The sequence below is a fragment of the Doryrhamphus excisus genome, linkage group LG8 (genome assembly GCF_037039965.1).
Source record: "Doryrhamphus excisus strain RoL-2023G ecotype Guam linkage group LG8, RoL_Dexc_Guam_v1.1, whole genome shotgun sequence".
Taxonomy (NCBI): Eukaryota; Metazoa; Chordata; class Actinopteri; order Syngnathiformes; family Syngnathidae; genus Doryrhamphus; species Doryrhamphus excisus.
In genome coordinates, this window is record NC_136364.1 from 20,417,338 (window position 1) to 20,431,137 (window position 13,800).

The window sequence follows — 13,800 nt, forward strand, 5'->3', positions numbered from 1 at the left end:
CTTCCATAGGGTTTTTAAACCTCTTTAAGAGCAGCGTGCAAGGCAGTATTATCATCTTGTAGTACCTTGATATCATCCTCTCCTTTGCAATATTCTCTCCAGCTCGGAGACTCCGAGACGTTCCCAAGCCACATGAGGAGAGCGTTGTGGGTATGCCCTCACGTTCTCTGCCAGCTGGACGTGCCTGGAACTCCTCCAATGGGAGGCACCCAGAAAGAAGCCAAATCAGATTAATGACTAACTGAACTAACTTGAGAGCCGATTGAAATTTAAGTTTAGTTTAAGCTAAAACCAAATAAATACATATATATAATATAATAAATGTTGATATTTGGTATTGGGTATGTCTGTAAAAAAGGGATTGTTTCCATGACAACTGAAGGATAATGTGCATGGATTATATCTGGCCCGTGATGAGGTGTGTCACGTATGTGACACTTTAATCCCTCCCACTTTGATAACATGTACATTTGAGTACATATGATGCACCTACACATGTTCATCCAGGCATTACAGAGAAATTAAGGAATACAAATATAACAAATGTAATGGTTCCCATTGGATTTACTTGTCGCTAGTTCTGTTTCATCTGTGTGTGTATCAGGGGGTTGACTCCTGACATCTGTACTGAGCACTGCTTTGTGCCCAAACCCCACACCTCCGGCACCAGGTCAGAGGAAGGCAAAAAAAAACAAAAAAACATAGCAACTAAACAAGGACCTGTTTCACGCTTTATTTATACCGCACCAATCCCACAGTCCCATCATGACTGGAACCTTTATCAGCCTCTGGCGTACATTAAAAATAATCATAAGGTAAACCAGTAAAGAGGTCTTCCGCATGTGTTACTTCTGGACTGACAGATCTCCTTCCATTTGGAGCTTTATTCGTTTGGCCAGATGCTTCCTTAAATACTGACAGGAAGTGCTGTATGTCGTGACTCTCATTAGTGCAGTGGTTCTCTTTTCATGCTCGACCCAAAACAGGGGTCCCAAACACGCGGCCCGTGGGCCAAATGTGGCCCGCAGGACACTAGTTTGAGGCCCCCGCCTTGATATGAAAGTTTAATATTAGTGCGGCCCGCGCAAGTTTGATATGGATGCTGTATGGTATCATGTACCCAGAAAAAATTATTACGTTTGATTAATGTTCATGTTAAAGGTTAAATAACTGTTAATAGTTATCCTCCCTATCCGTGTGGAAGTGGTAAGTTTTTGGCTTTTTAAGTTTAAAGGAAATAACTTGAAGGCTACCGGTTAGGTTGCTAGCTCTCTAGTTTGCGAGTTAGCATGTGTCTCAAGACGCTGCAGTTGCGCAATATGTTGTAAATAAAAAGTGTATAAATGTGACTATAGTCGTGTTTTGTCATGTCTACAGGGCTCTAATAATGCTTTGTTCATTTTAATCTGAAAAAAATAATTTGTCTACCAACCAACTATATGTGGTTTCTTAAGTTTTTATTATTTGGTGTTTTATTATTATTATTATATTTATTTATTACTGATTGATTGATTTTCTTTATTCTTGATTTGTTTATTTTTCATCTTATTTTGTGTAGAAAAATAAAAAGTAAGATATTTGAGAACAGTGGAATGTTTTATCAGAGCTTTTATTGTAGAAAATCAGAACAAAAGCAAAGTTTATTCATTTTTCTGTTTTTAATAAATGCGTTTTGTTTTTTTTTGTAAAACCTGATGCGGCCCAGGCTCGCCCAGACCGTAGCTCCAGTGGCCCCCAAGTAAATTGAGTTTGAGACCCCTGCACTAGAGAAACTGATAATATTTGTTTATTTAGCTATACGGCTAAAGACTGAAATTGAAACTGAAACCAGAAAAATGCAACAAAATGGAGAGCATACCAGTGTATTCAATAGTCAAATTGCATGTTATGTTAAGTACTATAAATTTGTACATGTTGGTAGGTGGCATTTTGAAGTTGTTTGGGTTGCCTCTGAATGCTCGGTTTCAGTGAGTTCCGGCTGACTTATATGGGCATATCCATATATCCATATAGTAGCTGTATAAACTGAGTGGGACCAATCCCAGGGCATGCCCAGGGAAGGGCCGTGGGTGAAATAAATTAAAATCCAAGGGAAATCCAAGGAAAAACAGCTGGAATAGGTGAAGATTCTGGAAGATATCGAAAGCTTTCTCAGTTATTACGTGTCGCTGCTCAATAGGAGTCCACAACTCGATACAAAAGGACAGAAAATGAGCATAATAGGTCCATACTAGGTCCCCTTTAAATTACTGTTGTTTTACATCATGAAACGCAACATCAGGACACTTACACTACATTATTACAATTAGTATACAACACTGTCTTGGTTAACATCATTAATTCCTTACATAAGGAGCTATTCAAACCAAAACATACTCTAAGCAAATACAATTTTTCCCATAAGAAATAATGTAAATTAGGGTTAGGTCACAATGTTCGGGGATATATCATGATATGACGATATACAACAATATAAAACTTATATTCAGCTGAGTCTTGTCTAAAAGGCTACCAACCTTAAGCCATATTAATGAAATACACTACATTTCAAAGTGTTTTATGCATGTAAAACTTTCATTTTAAAACTACAAAAACACATTTTGTGTTAACATTTTTGAGACTTAGCACAGAACAACAGAGTAAACCGTTGATGAGAATATAGACGGACGACAGAGCTGACTTGCGGTTCCTGTTTCCACCTATTAGCAAACTAACAAGGATGTTTTGTGATCGACAAATACAGTAAAAACACAGTTGGACTCATGCAGAGTATCAATTACTTAAAGAGACCTGCATTATGTATGCTAATCGGAAAATATAGGCAAATCTAGGCAGAAAAACATGCAAACCGAGGCTTACACTAAGGGAGGTTCCACTGTATACAGGACAATACACCTTGTACTTAAAAATCAGCCATATTTTTGTCAAGTAGCACAGGTTAACTGTCCAAACAGAGATTGAAAATACTACAGCCAACGTCTAATTGTCACCTTATCCCTCATTTGGAATGGAAATCCAAAAATCCAAAAAGTCAAAGACAGTTAACCGTGTCGTTTTGCACATGTACGCTTGGTCAGAACATCCGTACTTCCAACCATTGGACATAGTCCAGTCCAGCTCACTAATCTTCTCAGTGCACCATGCACACCAACACCAAGTATTTGAAGGCCTCTGTCTGTTTGCTATCATGGAGCGAGTACAGCATGAGGCTCACGGTTATGTTAGCCTAAGCAGATTAACTCAGCGGTCCTCATAGTGTAGACGACCATGCAGTGTGCAAGCTAACGGTTGCAGCTTGGGTAAATGGGAAGCGTGCCTGCGACTGTGGACAAACACACCAATGCAGCTGCTGCGGTAGTTCAAAGTGATTCCATCTGGCGCCAACACGCTGATGGTAGCTGATGGAGGAGGTTTGATTGGGCCTGCAGGATTTCCTTGATGTTTTCAGCTTGAAACCCAAGACATATTCAGCCTTGGCAAACACCTTCTGTTCTATCGGATTGATTATTTCCACTACCCGTTGCACTAGAATTGCCAATTTTCCAGGAATCAAACAAGCTAAATAGTCAACGGGTGTCAAGTTTGCTCACAGGGTTGACTCTCCTGAAAATGCTATCTCTAGCATTTTGCACAGAATAGCATGTCTCATGCTCTACCCCAATGAAGAACTATGAATGGATCAAGAAGGTGTAGTGTTTATGCCTTTGTCTGTGTTTATGTGGGTGACCGTAAATACCGTATGTCAAATTGTAGCACAGTGTACTTTAAATATTAAATATGTGTTGTTACACCCGCAAACGTAATAACTGCCCACAAACGTTAATACATGAAAATAGGCAAGAATCTAAAGAACAAGAATATAAGTGGCCTGTTGAAGACATTTAGTGAGCAACTTGTACTGTATAAGCAGAAGATTCTTTTAGTATTCATATTTTTCCCATTCAATTAAATTCAAATTTGCTTCATTGGTGTAAATATCACAACAATATTTACAAAACACCAAGAATCAATTCAACAAAAATGAATGAATTTCATGAATTAAATCAAGAAAAGATTGCATTGTACTGTTAAAGCTCTGTTTGTTGGCGTAGATTTTTAGTATTCATATTTTTTCCACATTCAATTAGATTCAAATTTGCTTTATTGGTGTAAATATCACAACAATATTTACAAAGCACCAAGAATCAATTCAACAAAAATTAATGAATTTCATGAATTAAATCAAGAAAAGATTGTGTTTTAGTTACAGTATATTATTATATGTGTGATTTTGTGTGTATATGGGGAAGAAATAGTCAAAAGAAATAATAAAATATAATAATAACAATAATAGCAATAATAATTTTATTAAAACAATTGCAATTATCACAATTATGTTATCCTTTTATTTATTTTTTTTTTTTCCCTTTATTTGGGCAAATATATGAATCATGACAGTGCATTTCTTTCTTTTAAATGAAAAATAAATTATAATTTAATAATTAAATAATAATAATTAATATAATAAAAATATAATATAATAAAAATAATAATTCCTTTAATGTATTCAAATGATACTCTTTGAATAATATTTTTTCCACAAAAAAAAAGAAAAAAATAATAATTATAAAATCCTCTAAAGGACATCTACACCTTCTCCCTCATTAAAAGAAGAAAGAACAAACAACAACAAAAACCACAAAAATCATTATTTTGTCTCATATTACATTTGTGGGAAGTTATTACATTTACAGTTTTTCACTTTCCCACATATGTAATAATTTTTTTTTAAATTCAGTATTATGTTTGCAGTAGGCAAATTTTATTATGTTTGTGGGAAATTTATTACATTTGCGGGATTATTACATTCAAAGCTGCAGATTTGTATTACATTTGTGGTTTATTACGTTTGTGGGCAGTTATTACGTTTGTTATTACGGTGTAACATGTGTTTTAGAGCGTCAGTAATATGCCAAATGCTTTAAAATGGCCTCCACTGATCCATCAGCAGCTCCACACATGCATCTGTGTTCATGGAGGCGACTCTTACGCAACCATAAGGACCATGACCGCTTTCATTCCCGCCCTGTGCTCAGGTGTTTACCTCCCGACCCACCGCGCACCACGGCCCTCACCTGTGTGTTGCGGTGCTTCCCTTGTGAGCCGACCTGGGCCGGCAGTCCCTTTTTGCACCGCCCGCCAACACCGCCCATGGTCAGAATGACGCGCTCCAAGACTTTTCAGGCTTACCTGCCAAGCTGCCATCGGACCTACAGCTGCATCCACTGCCGGGCCCACCTGGCCAACCACGACGAGCTCATCTCCAAGGTAACTGGCAGGCGACTGCTGGACGTGGATAGCATCGAGTTGGCCTAAAAAGTAAAAAAAAAAAAAGAAGTCAACTTAATAGATGCGCTTCATATGTTCCAACTCACGTGGCTTCACTTTTAAAAGACGAATGGTTGAATTTACAAGCTTTAAAGCAATTGGAAACATTCTAAACAGTAGAGAGAGGAATTATACAACCCTTGCACGTCAGGTACTATTTGGTTAGTGGTTTGAGTGACTTACAGTATATTATGAATGAATCACTTTTCCCCACATGCAATGAAAACAGCACTCACCTAACACACACTTTTGCTTTTTCCACTTTTCTGACCTATGAATGTTGTCAGGATGTTTTATTATTGGGTTAAACTATGCCTAAGTTGCAGCTAATGAGGTTTGGGCATTTGGAAGTGAACCCTGAAAGAAGTTTGGGATGGCTCTCAAAGCTCGATTTCAGAGAATTATTTTCTAAGACGGGCTCGCTGTGATGTAATAGTGAGCCTAACTTCCTTATATGGGCGCACAGCTGTGCTGCACCATGAACATTTCATCATATTAGTTAGTGTGACCAATCACAGCAGAGTGGGTGTGTCCGGAGATGGGCTGTGGGTGGATAAATTAAATTAAATTAAATTAAATTAAATTAAATTAAATTAAATTAAATTAAATTAAATTAAATTAAATTAAATTAAATTAAATTAAATTAAATTAAATTAAATTAAATTAAATTAAATTAAATTTTTAGTCTAAAGTTTAAATTTAATTTAATTTAAAATTTACTTTACTTTAATTTAATTTTAATTAATTTTTTAATAGTCAAGAGATTTAATTTAAATTAAATTAAATTACATTACATGTTTTAATAGTCTAAAGTTTAAATTTAATTTAAAATTTAATTTACTTTACTTTAATTTAATTTAAATTTAATTTTTTAATAGTCAAAAGATTTAATTTCATTTCATTTCATTTCATTTCATTTCATTTCAACATAATTCCAAGGAAATAAAGCTTCAGTAGGTGCAGATTCTAGAAGATCTAGAAAGTTTTCTATGCAGGTTATTGTGTGTAGCTGCTCTACAGGAGCCCACAACTCAACACAAAGGGCTGAAAAATGATCATCATAGGCCCCCTTTAATTATATCGTCTGTTCAAGTCCATATGAAAGTGTCCGTGTGTGTTGCGGCTCTAACCATGTTGATTTCTTATCGTCTCTGCAGTCGTTCCAGGGCAGCCAGGGCAGAGCATACCTGTTCAACTCAGTGTGAGTGTCCATCTTTTGTTCTTTGTTTCCTCCACCTGTTTTCAATTGGCTTAAATTGGCTGGTCGGAAAAAAACTCCCAAGCACGCTACCCTCGGGAGACAAGCAAGTTTCCATACGCTGTTGTTGCAATGCATATTGTTCCACAAAGGGTGGTAGTATTTCTTTGAGGGGAGGGTGTGTAGACTGAGCCAGTGCATGCCTCATGGGGCTGCCATTGTAGGTACAGAATAAGGACGTTTGAGTCCACACTCGGCAGCCAGGTTTTCTGTGGTCTGCGAGTGAGTAGGTGGGATTCAATGACTCACTCACATTAGTCTAAAGTTTCTCATGTTTCTTTTTTTATACCCGTTCTCGCTCTCGCAGGGTGAATGTGGGGTGCGGTCCCGCAGAGGAGAGAGTCCTGCTCACAGGCCTCCATGCTGTAGCAGATATCTACTGTGAGAACTGCAAGACCACGCTGGGTTGGAAATATGTAAGTGTCCTCGAGTGATTTGCAACGCTGCACACAAACTGCTTCAAAAGGTTGCAGGATGATTAACAGCCCTGTCCTAATTTTATTTGCGCCTCTTATTAAATTGGGACCTCCGTGCGGCTGTAGGCAGCTTTCAGGAATAGAAATGATGTATTTTTATTTATCTTCAGCGGTGAGAGCAAAGTAATACAATTTGTGGCCTCTAATGACAGCAATGTGAATGGTCCTTCACTCCATTGAACTTTAGTACTTTTACACTAAATCAAACAAATGTATTTTTTAAAACCACAAATTAAAATTAGGTATGCTGTATATGGTTTGCTGTATAAATTGATGACTGACATGTGTTATAATAATATGCAACATTTTGGCAAAGCCTATTTAAAAATGTAATCTAAGCCGCTACTTTTTTTTTTTACCCCAAGCTTTGAACCGTACAGCTTATGAATAAGATGTAATAACTCACATTCATATCTATGGACAATTTGGAGTCGCAAATTAACCTAGCATGTTTTTGGAATGTGGGAGGAAACCGGAGTACCCGGAGAAAACCCACGCATGCACGGGGAGAACATGCAAACTCCACACAGTGATGGCCGAGGGTGGAATTGAACCCTGGTCTCCTTGCTGTGAGGTCTGCACGCTAACCACTCGACCTATATATATATATATATATATATATATATATAACACTAAATTCATCACAAAGCAACTTAACACTCAACAAATATACAAGCATGTACCAATATGGCTGCACAGCGGTCGAGTGGTTAGCGCGCAGACCTCACAGCTAGGAGACCCGAGTTCAATCCCACCCTCGGCCATCCATCTGTGTGGAGTTTGCATGTTCTCCCTGTGCATGCGTGGGTTTTCTCCAGGTACTCCGGTTTCCTCCCGCATTCCAAAAACATGCTAGGTTAATTAGCGACTCCAAATTGTCCATAGGTATGAATGTGAGTGTGAATGGTTGTTTGTCTATATGTGCCCTGTGATTGGCTGGCCACCAGTCCAGGGTGTACCTCGCCTGAAGACAGCTGGGATAGGCTCCAGCATCCCTGCGGCCCTTGTGTGGATAAGTGGTAGAAAATGAATGAATGAATGAATGTACCAATACAAAGTTGAGGAATGACCTCTTGTAATTTCCAATGTGTTGACAAGCCCGTCATGAGTTTTCTTCACAACTCATGATGGGCTCCTTTCCAATAAAGAGCTGTGTCGACCTCACCAACTCGTGCGCATGTAAACCTTTACTTTCGGCGTGTAGAATGAAGCTACAGTATGGTCAGATGTCAGATGTTGTGGAGGGAAATTGGTGCATGCATGCTATGGTCCTCATATATCAGCAGAACCGAGCGTGTGCTGCTGTCAGAGGTGAGCCTTGTCAGCATGGATGTGTGAGTTTACACTGACTCAGAGGTGGACACACACACACACACACACACACAAGCACACAATATCCTTGTTGTTTAAGCTCCTGACTGCCGCTATTGACCGCCTGTCTGGGCCTCACCTCCGACTGTACCATTCCCAGGATAAACATTTCCCTAAACCCATTTCATGGGTGGTTATTATCTTTAGAGGAGTTTCTATTCCTGTGCCGACCGTACAAGGTGGAGAACATATGGCCAGCAGAAACACACACACACAGGTTGAATAGTACTTAATGGAGGGCGGGTGGTTGACTTTCATATCAGTTGCAGCTGTGTCGATTTTCTGCCATCGTCAAAGTTCTAGAGGGGAGGCTTGACCTAGTGGCCTTATACGCTAGAAATATGATCATGTGCTTCACGGCGCTCTAAAGCCACACGGCCAAAGACAAAACAACAACATTGAGAGACTCCACAGTGAAAGGCCTTTGATTCTGCAAGTGGGAATGCTTGTTTGTGTGCTATAAATGTGCCCTGTGATTGACTGATGACCAGTCAAGGGTGTATGTACCTCCTCCTACCCAAAGTCAACCGGATAGGCTCCAGATTACACGTTATTCTAATGATGTGTGTCTAATGGGTGCTGGAGCCTATCCCAGCTGTCTTCAGGCAAGAGGCGGGGTACACCCTGGACTGGTGGCCAGCCAATCACAGGGCACATATAGACAAACAACCATTCACACTCACATTCATACCTATGGACAATTTGGAGTTGCAATTAATGTTTTTGGAATGTGGGAGGAACCCGCAGAAAACCCACACATGCACGGGGAGAACATGGCCGAGAGTGGAATTGAACTCGGGTCTCCTAGTTGTGAGGTCATTCATTCATTTTCTACCGCTTATCCTCACAAGGGTTGCGGGGGGTGCTGGAGCCTATCCCAGCTGTCTTCAGGCGAGAGGTGGGGTACACCCTGGACTGGTGGCCAGCCAATCACAGGGCACATATAGACAAACAACCATTCACACTCACATTCATACCTATGGACAATTTGGAGTCGCTAATTAACCTAGCATGTTTTTGGAATGTGGGAGGAAACCCACACATGCACGGGGCAGAACATGCAAACTCCACACAGAGATGGTGGAATTGAAGCCTGGTCTCCTAGCTGTGAGGCCTGCGTGCTAACCACTCAATCACTGTGCAGCCCACGGTAGAAAATAAATACATAAACATATAAAATAAGCATTTTTTATCCAAAACATGTTTACAACCTTCTAAATATTAATTTGTTCATTTTCTACCGCTTATCCTCACGAGGGTCACGGGGGTGCTGGAGCCTATCCCAGCTGTCTTCGGGCGAGAGGCGGAGTAAACCCTGGACTGTTGTCCTTCTAAATATGTTTTAAACATTATTAGATCCCTCTACACATGAAGCTAACCAGATACAGTTTTGGTGCGACTGCGTGTTATATAAGTAACCTCCATTGCACCAGAAGGAGACCTTTTGGGGATGTGTATCCGAAAGTCCGGCAACGCCATGCACATGTTAGTGTTGACTGTCTTTAACGGTTAACGGTGATATGAATTAACCGTCAGCTCTCCTGTCCATCCAGGAACACGCCTTTGAGAGCAGCCAGAAGTACAAAGAGGGCAAGTTCATCATCGAGCTGGCCCACATGATCAAGGACAACGGCTGGGACTGAGCGACAAGCTCGCCGGGACACGACCGCAGTGGAAGAGGATGGGGTTGGGTGATTGGATGGGGAGGGTGGGGGTGGGGGTGGGGGGGTGTAGCGGGTGAGTGTGTGACTTTGGTTTGGCTGATTTACCATTAACCTCTCTGTAAGTCCCTGCCCATCCCTCCCTACAACACCTCTTACATACAAACCGACACTCAACACGTCAGGTCGCGGACACCCAAGCCGGGGCGGGCTAGTGAGCTGCTAGCAGGTGTAGATGACTAGATGGCTAACGACTGCATGAGACAAGACTCTTACTGAAACCTGATTCGGTTGGCTAGAGCGTGCGGTCAAGTTAAAACCAGCACCCAGCAGTCGGCCTCGCTTGACTATTCTGCCACCCCTCTAGATAGCGACGACCTAAGATGATTATAGCAAATCGACATCATTGGGGCGGTGCCAGCTGGGGCCGGTCATGAGGTTTGGCACGGAGGCCCGAGCACATGGGTCACAGCAGGTGGGTGCGGGGGATTGACGCTCACCAGGCTAAGTTTACTAAACACAAAAACAGGAGAGGGGGCAAGATCCTGCTCCAGTTCTGCAGGGGGCTTTTTAATGACCCCCATCTCGGGGTGGCCAATTTGAAAGAGATACAGCAGGAACTGCCTGGTAAAGCCCATCGCAGCCGAGAAGGCCGAGTTGGTTTTGAAATTAGTCGTGTAAAGCGATCTGCGGATCTTTGTGTAGGTATAGCAAAGATATCGAGCGGTTCCCAAAGTTCCTTCAAAAGCTCGACAGACGAGAGCCATCGGAAACCGTGACCATCGACTACCTTGATTCAAAGAAATGGCCAAAGCATGACGAGTTTCATGGATTTAAAGGTGGAATTATTTACATCACCACATTGTTTCACATCGTAATGTGCGGTGTCTGTGCATTCTCCATTACTTTGTTTACATTTTTTTTCTGGTTTTGTGCCAGTCACACAAACATATATATATATATCAATATATATTGATATGTATTAGGGCTCTCAAAAATAAAAAAATCATTATATAAAATCTGTTAGCATAATTAATGCATACGCAGTGTAGCATCGCCACAGAGTCAAACAGTTTTCTAACTTTTTTCTGACCTGAACACATCAACAGCAATGTAATTCCGACACTATATAAAGCATAGATCTCCATCCCGCAAAAAAATTTCTAGTCCCATCGTCATTGGAACGACCACGAGATGCATTCAATGTCTTTATGATGCGTGTAATGTGTGGTCTGAATAAACGTGTATATTGTAAGGTTTAATGCAAAAGTACAATTTGCTGCATTTAAATATAATACACGAAAAACATGTGAATTCAACTTCAATGGTGTCATGCAAACACGTATTGCTCATAATAATAAATTGACAATAAACAAGAAACAATGAAGTCTGTAAAATTAAATACTAAAAAAAAATCCAAAAATTGTTACAACTATAATGATGAAAATGGTAATATTAATGATGATTATAATAATGGTGATAATAACAACAACAATAATAATGGTAATAATGATACAGATTATAACAATAATGATAATAACAATAATAATATTACAATGATAATAATAACGGGGGAAAAAAGACTGTGAAAACAAGACATTTATAACCTTTTGCTTCAGCCTACTCCTTTTGGGCTTGTGATCAGATAGTTGAATAAAACTGTAAAATAATGGAAAGTTATATTTTGATTTATGTAAGAAATGCACTGTAATGTTTCATATATTTGCCCAAATAAAATAAAAAAAAATAAAATAAAATGATTCACGGTAAATAGATTTTCAGACATGCGACCACGATTAATCTGAGTTAAAATTGTAAATAATTTGACAGCCCTAATATATATATATATTTACATATATATATAAACATGTCCCTGCGTTGATTATGAAGAACAATGACCTTGTGTTGCTGGTGGCTAAACAATATCTGAGTACAATGGAATACAATACTGTCTATTCGGTTCACACACACACTACTGCATAAAGAAAGACTCACCTGTTGATCTCCATAATGTACCAACATTAAAAAAGTACATCAGTTTTTACGCCATGTTACTTTTCTAATGTGTATATCTCCTTGACAAGAGGAGTTCTACAATGCATGAGGCTTTTTTCCCCTCCTCCCTCCTCCCTCTGTAAATTGAGTGCTACCCTGATGGAAATGTTTCAAATGAGCGAATCCATTTCATTTTCCATCTGGTAAAATACACCACAAATATACGTACATACAGTATGCATGAGCTTAAGTGCAGGGTAGTCTTGAGCGCAAGTGGTGTCATTTCTGTGCAATCCAGTCACAACAAGATTTACAGTATCTATAAAGGATCCGGGTTCCAGGAAGTAGAACGTGTCACCTCAGGATTCATGTGATTTGTCCACTTGTTCCTGAGCTTTTTAAAAACAGGAACATTGCCGTAAAAAGTCCAGCCCCTATGTTAGAGTCTGGTACAGTAATATATTCAGACCTGTCACAACCAAAGAAAGCACCCGTCAACACGACCCTGACCAAACAAAATATTCGATTTTGCTTGGACGACGTTGTGCAAAAATGATGGTGTGTGTATGTATAGCTAAACGCTAAGACTGCGCATAGACTTCTCTGTCATATGTATCTTTTATTTTGTAAAACAGATCTTAATATATGAATATATTGTATTTTACTGTATTCACCATTCATGTCAACCTCTGTGTTACTGAATGTAAATAGCGTCCGTGTGTTATCATGTTTTTATCTGCAAGCCCTATGATGATGAATGAATTTGATTTGGGTCATATCACATATTCTCACCGGTTGGCTCTAAAAATGACTTTTTTTTTTCTTTTTCTACCCAAAATGTTTCAATTTTAAAGTTCTTTGAAAAGAGGGATGCTGATGTTGACTTCATATTATTGGATCATCATCTTAATAAAATGCACCTTGATATATGTACGTAAAAATGGATGTTTATTCCTTTAAAAGCAAGTACGGCGCAACCTCGGTTTTCGTCATTCGTCATAAACCGAATCAATTTACCCATATGACGTCATGTCAATTCAAATGAATGCATTCCAGCCACCCAAAAGTACAAAACACACTTTACAGACAATAATTATATCTACATTTACATACAGCCAACTAAGCAATACACATATAATTGATGAATAAAATGGACATTTAACAGCACTTTTACCTTTAATGAAGACACTTGTCATGAATGGACGGAAGTGTAGACGGAAGTATGGACGGAAGAGCCACACGGTCGCAGTTTCATTTTAGTCCATTACAAACTTAACTTTAAAGACTGTTAGACCTGTTTAGTTGCTCACTTGAATTTTTTGTAAAGTTCAACAGGAGGTACAATCACTACACACATTGACCAGCCTCACTTTTTGTGATGTGTCTCACGTAAACCGTTCCCCCTGCGACATATGTCACAGGTTCCTACCTTGATATTACAAACCCATTGCAACAGACGATACTTTCGTTAGAGGTTCCTACTTGATATTACAAACCCATTGTAACAGACGCTACTTCCGTTATATGTACAATGTTTTTTAATTTAATTCAGTAGTGTTTTTTCACTTTCTTTATCGAAGTTCTGTCACGTTGAACTTATTTTCAACAAAACACAAATTTATGTAACTCTTACATCTACGTAGTGCTCTTGAACGCCTCACCAGAGTACTGC

At 39.3% G+C, this 13,800-nt stretch overlaps 1 protein-coding gene across 2 annotated transcripts in view; it reads right to left on the minus strand.

Moving 5' to 3' along the window:
* LOC131134459 (transmembrane protein 120A-A-like) overlaps positions 1-13,509 on the minus strand; it is a 40,338-nt gene extending 26,829 nt beyond the window's left edge. For both annotated transcript variants that reach the window (XM_058079778.2, XM_058079774.2), the window contains exons 1-2: positions 13,303-13,509; positions 5,230-5,351 (exon numbers count right to left, since the gene is read on the minus strand). In XM_058079778.2, coding sequence (XP_057935761.2) covers positions 5,230-5,351; positions 13,303-13,324 — 144 coding nt within the window. In that variant the 5' untranslated portion in view covers positions 13,325-13,509. The remainder of the gene's footprint in view (positions 1-5,229; positions 5,352-13,302) is intronic.
* Between the last annotated feature and the right edge of the window lie 291 nt (positions 13,510-13,800).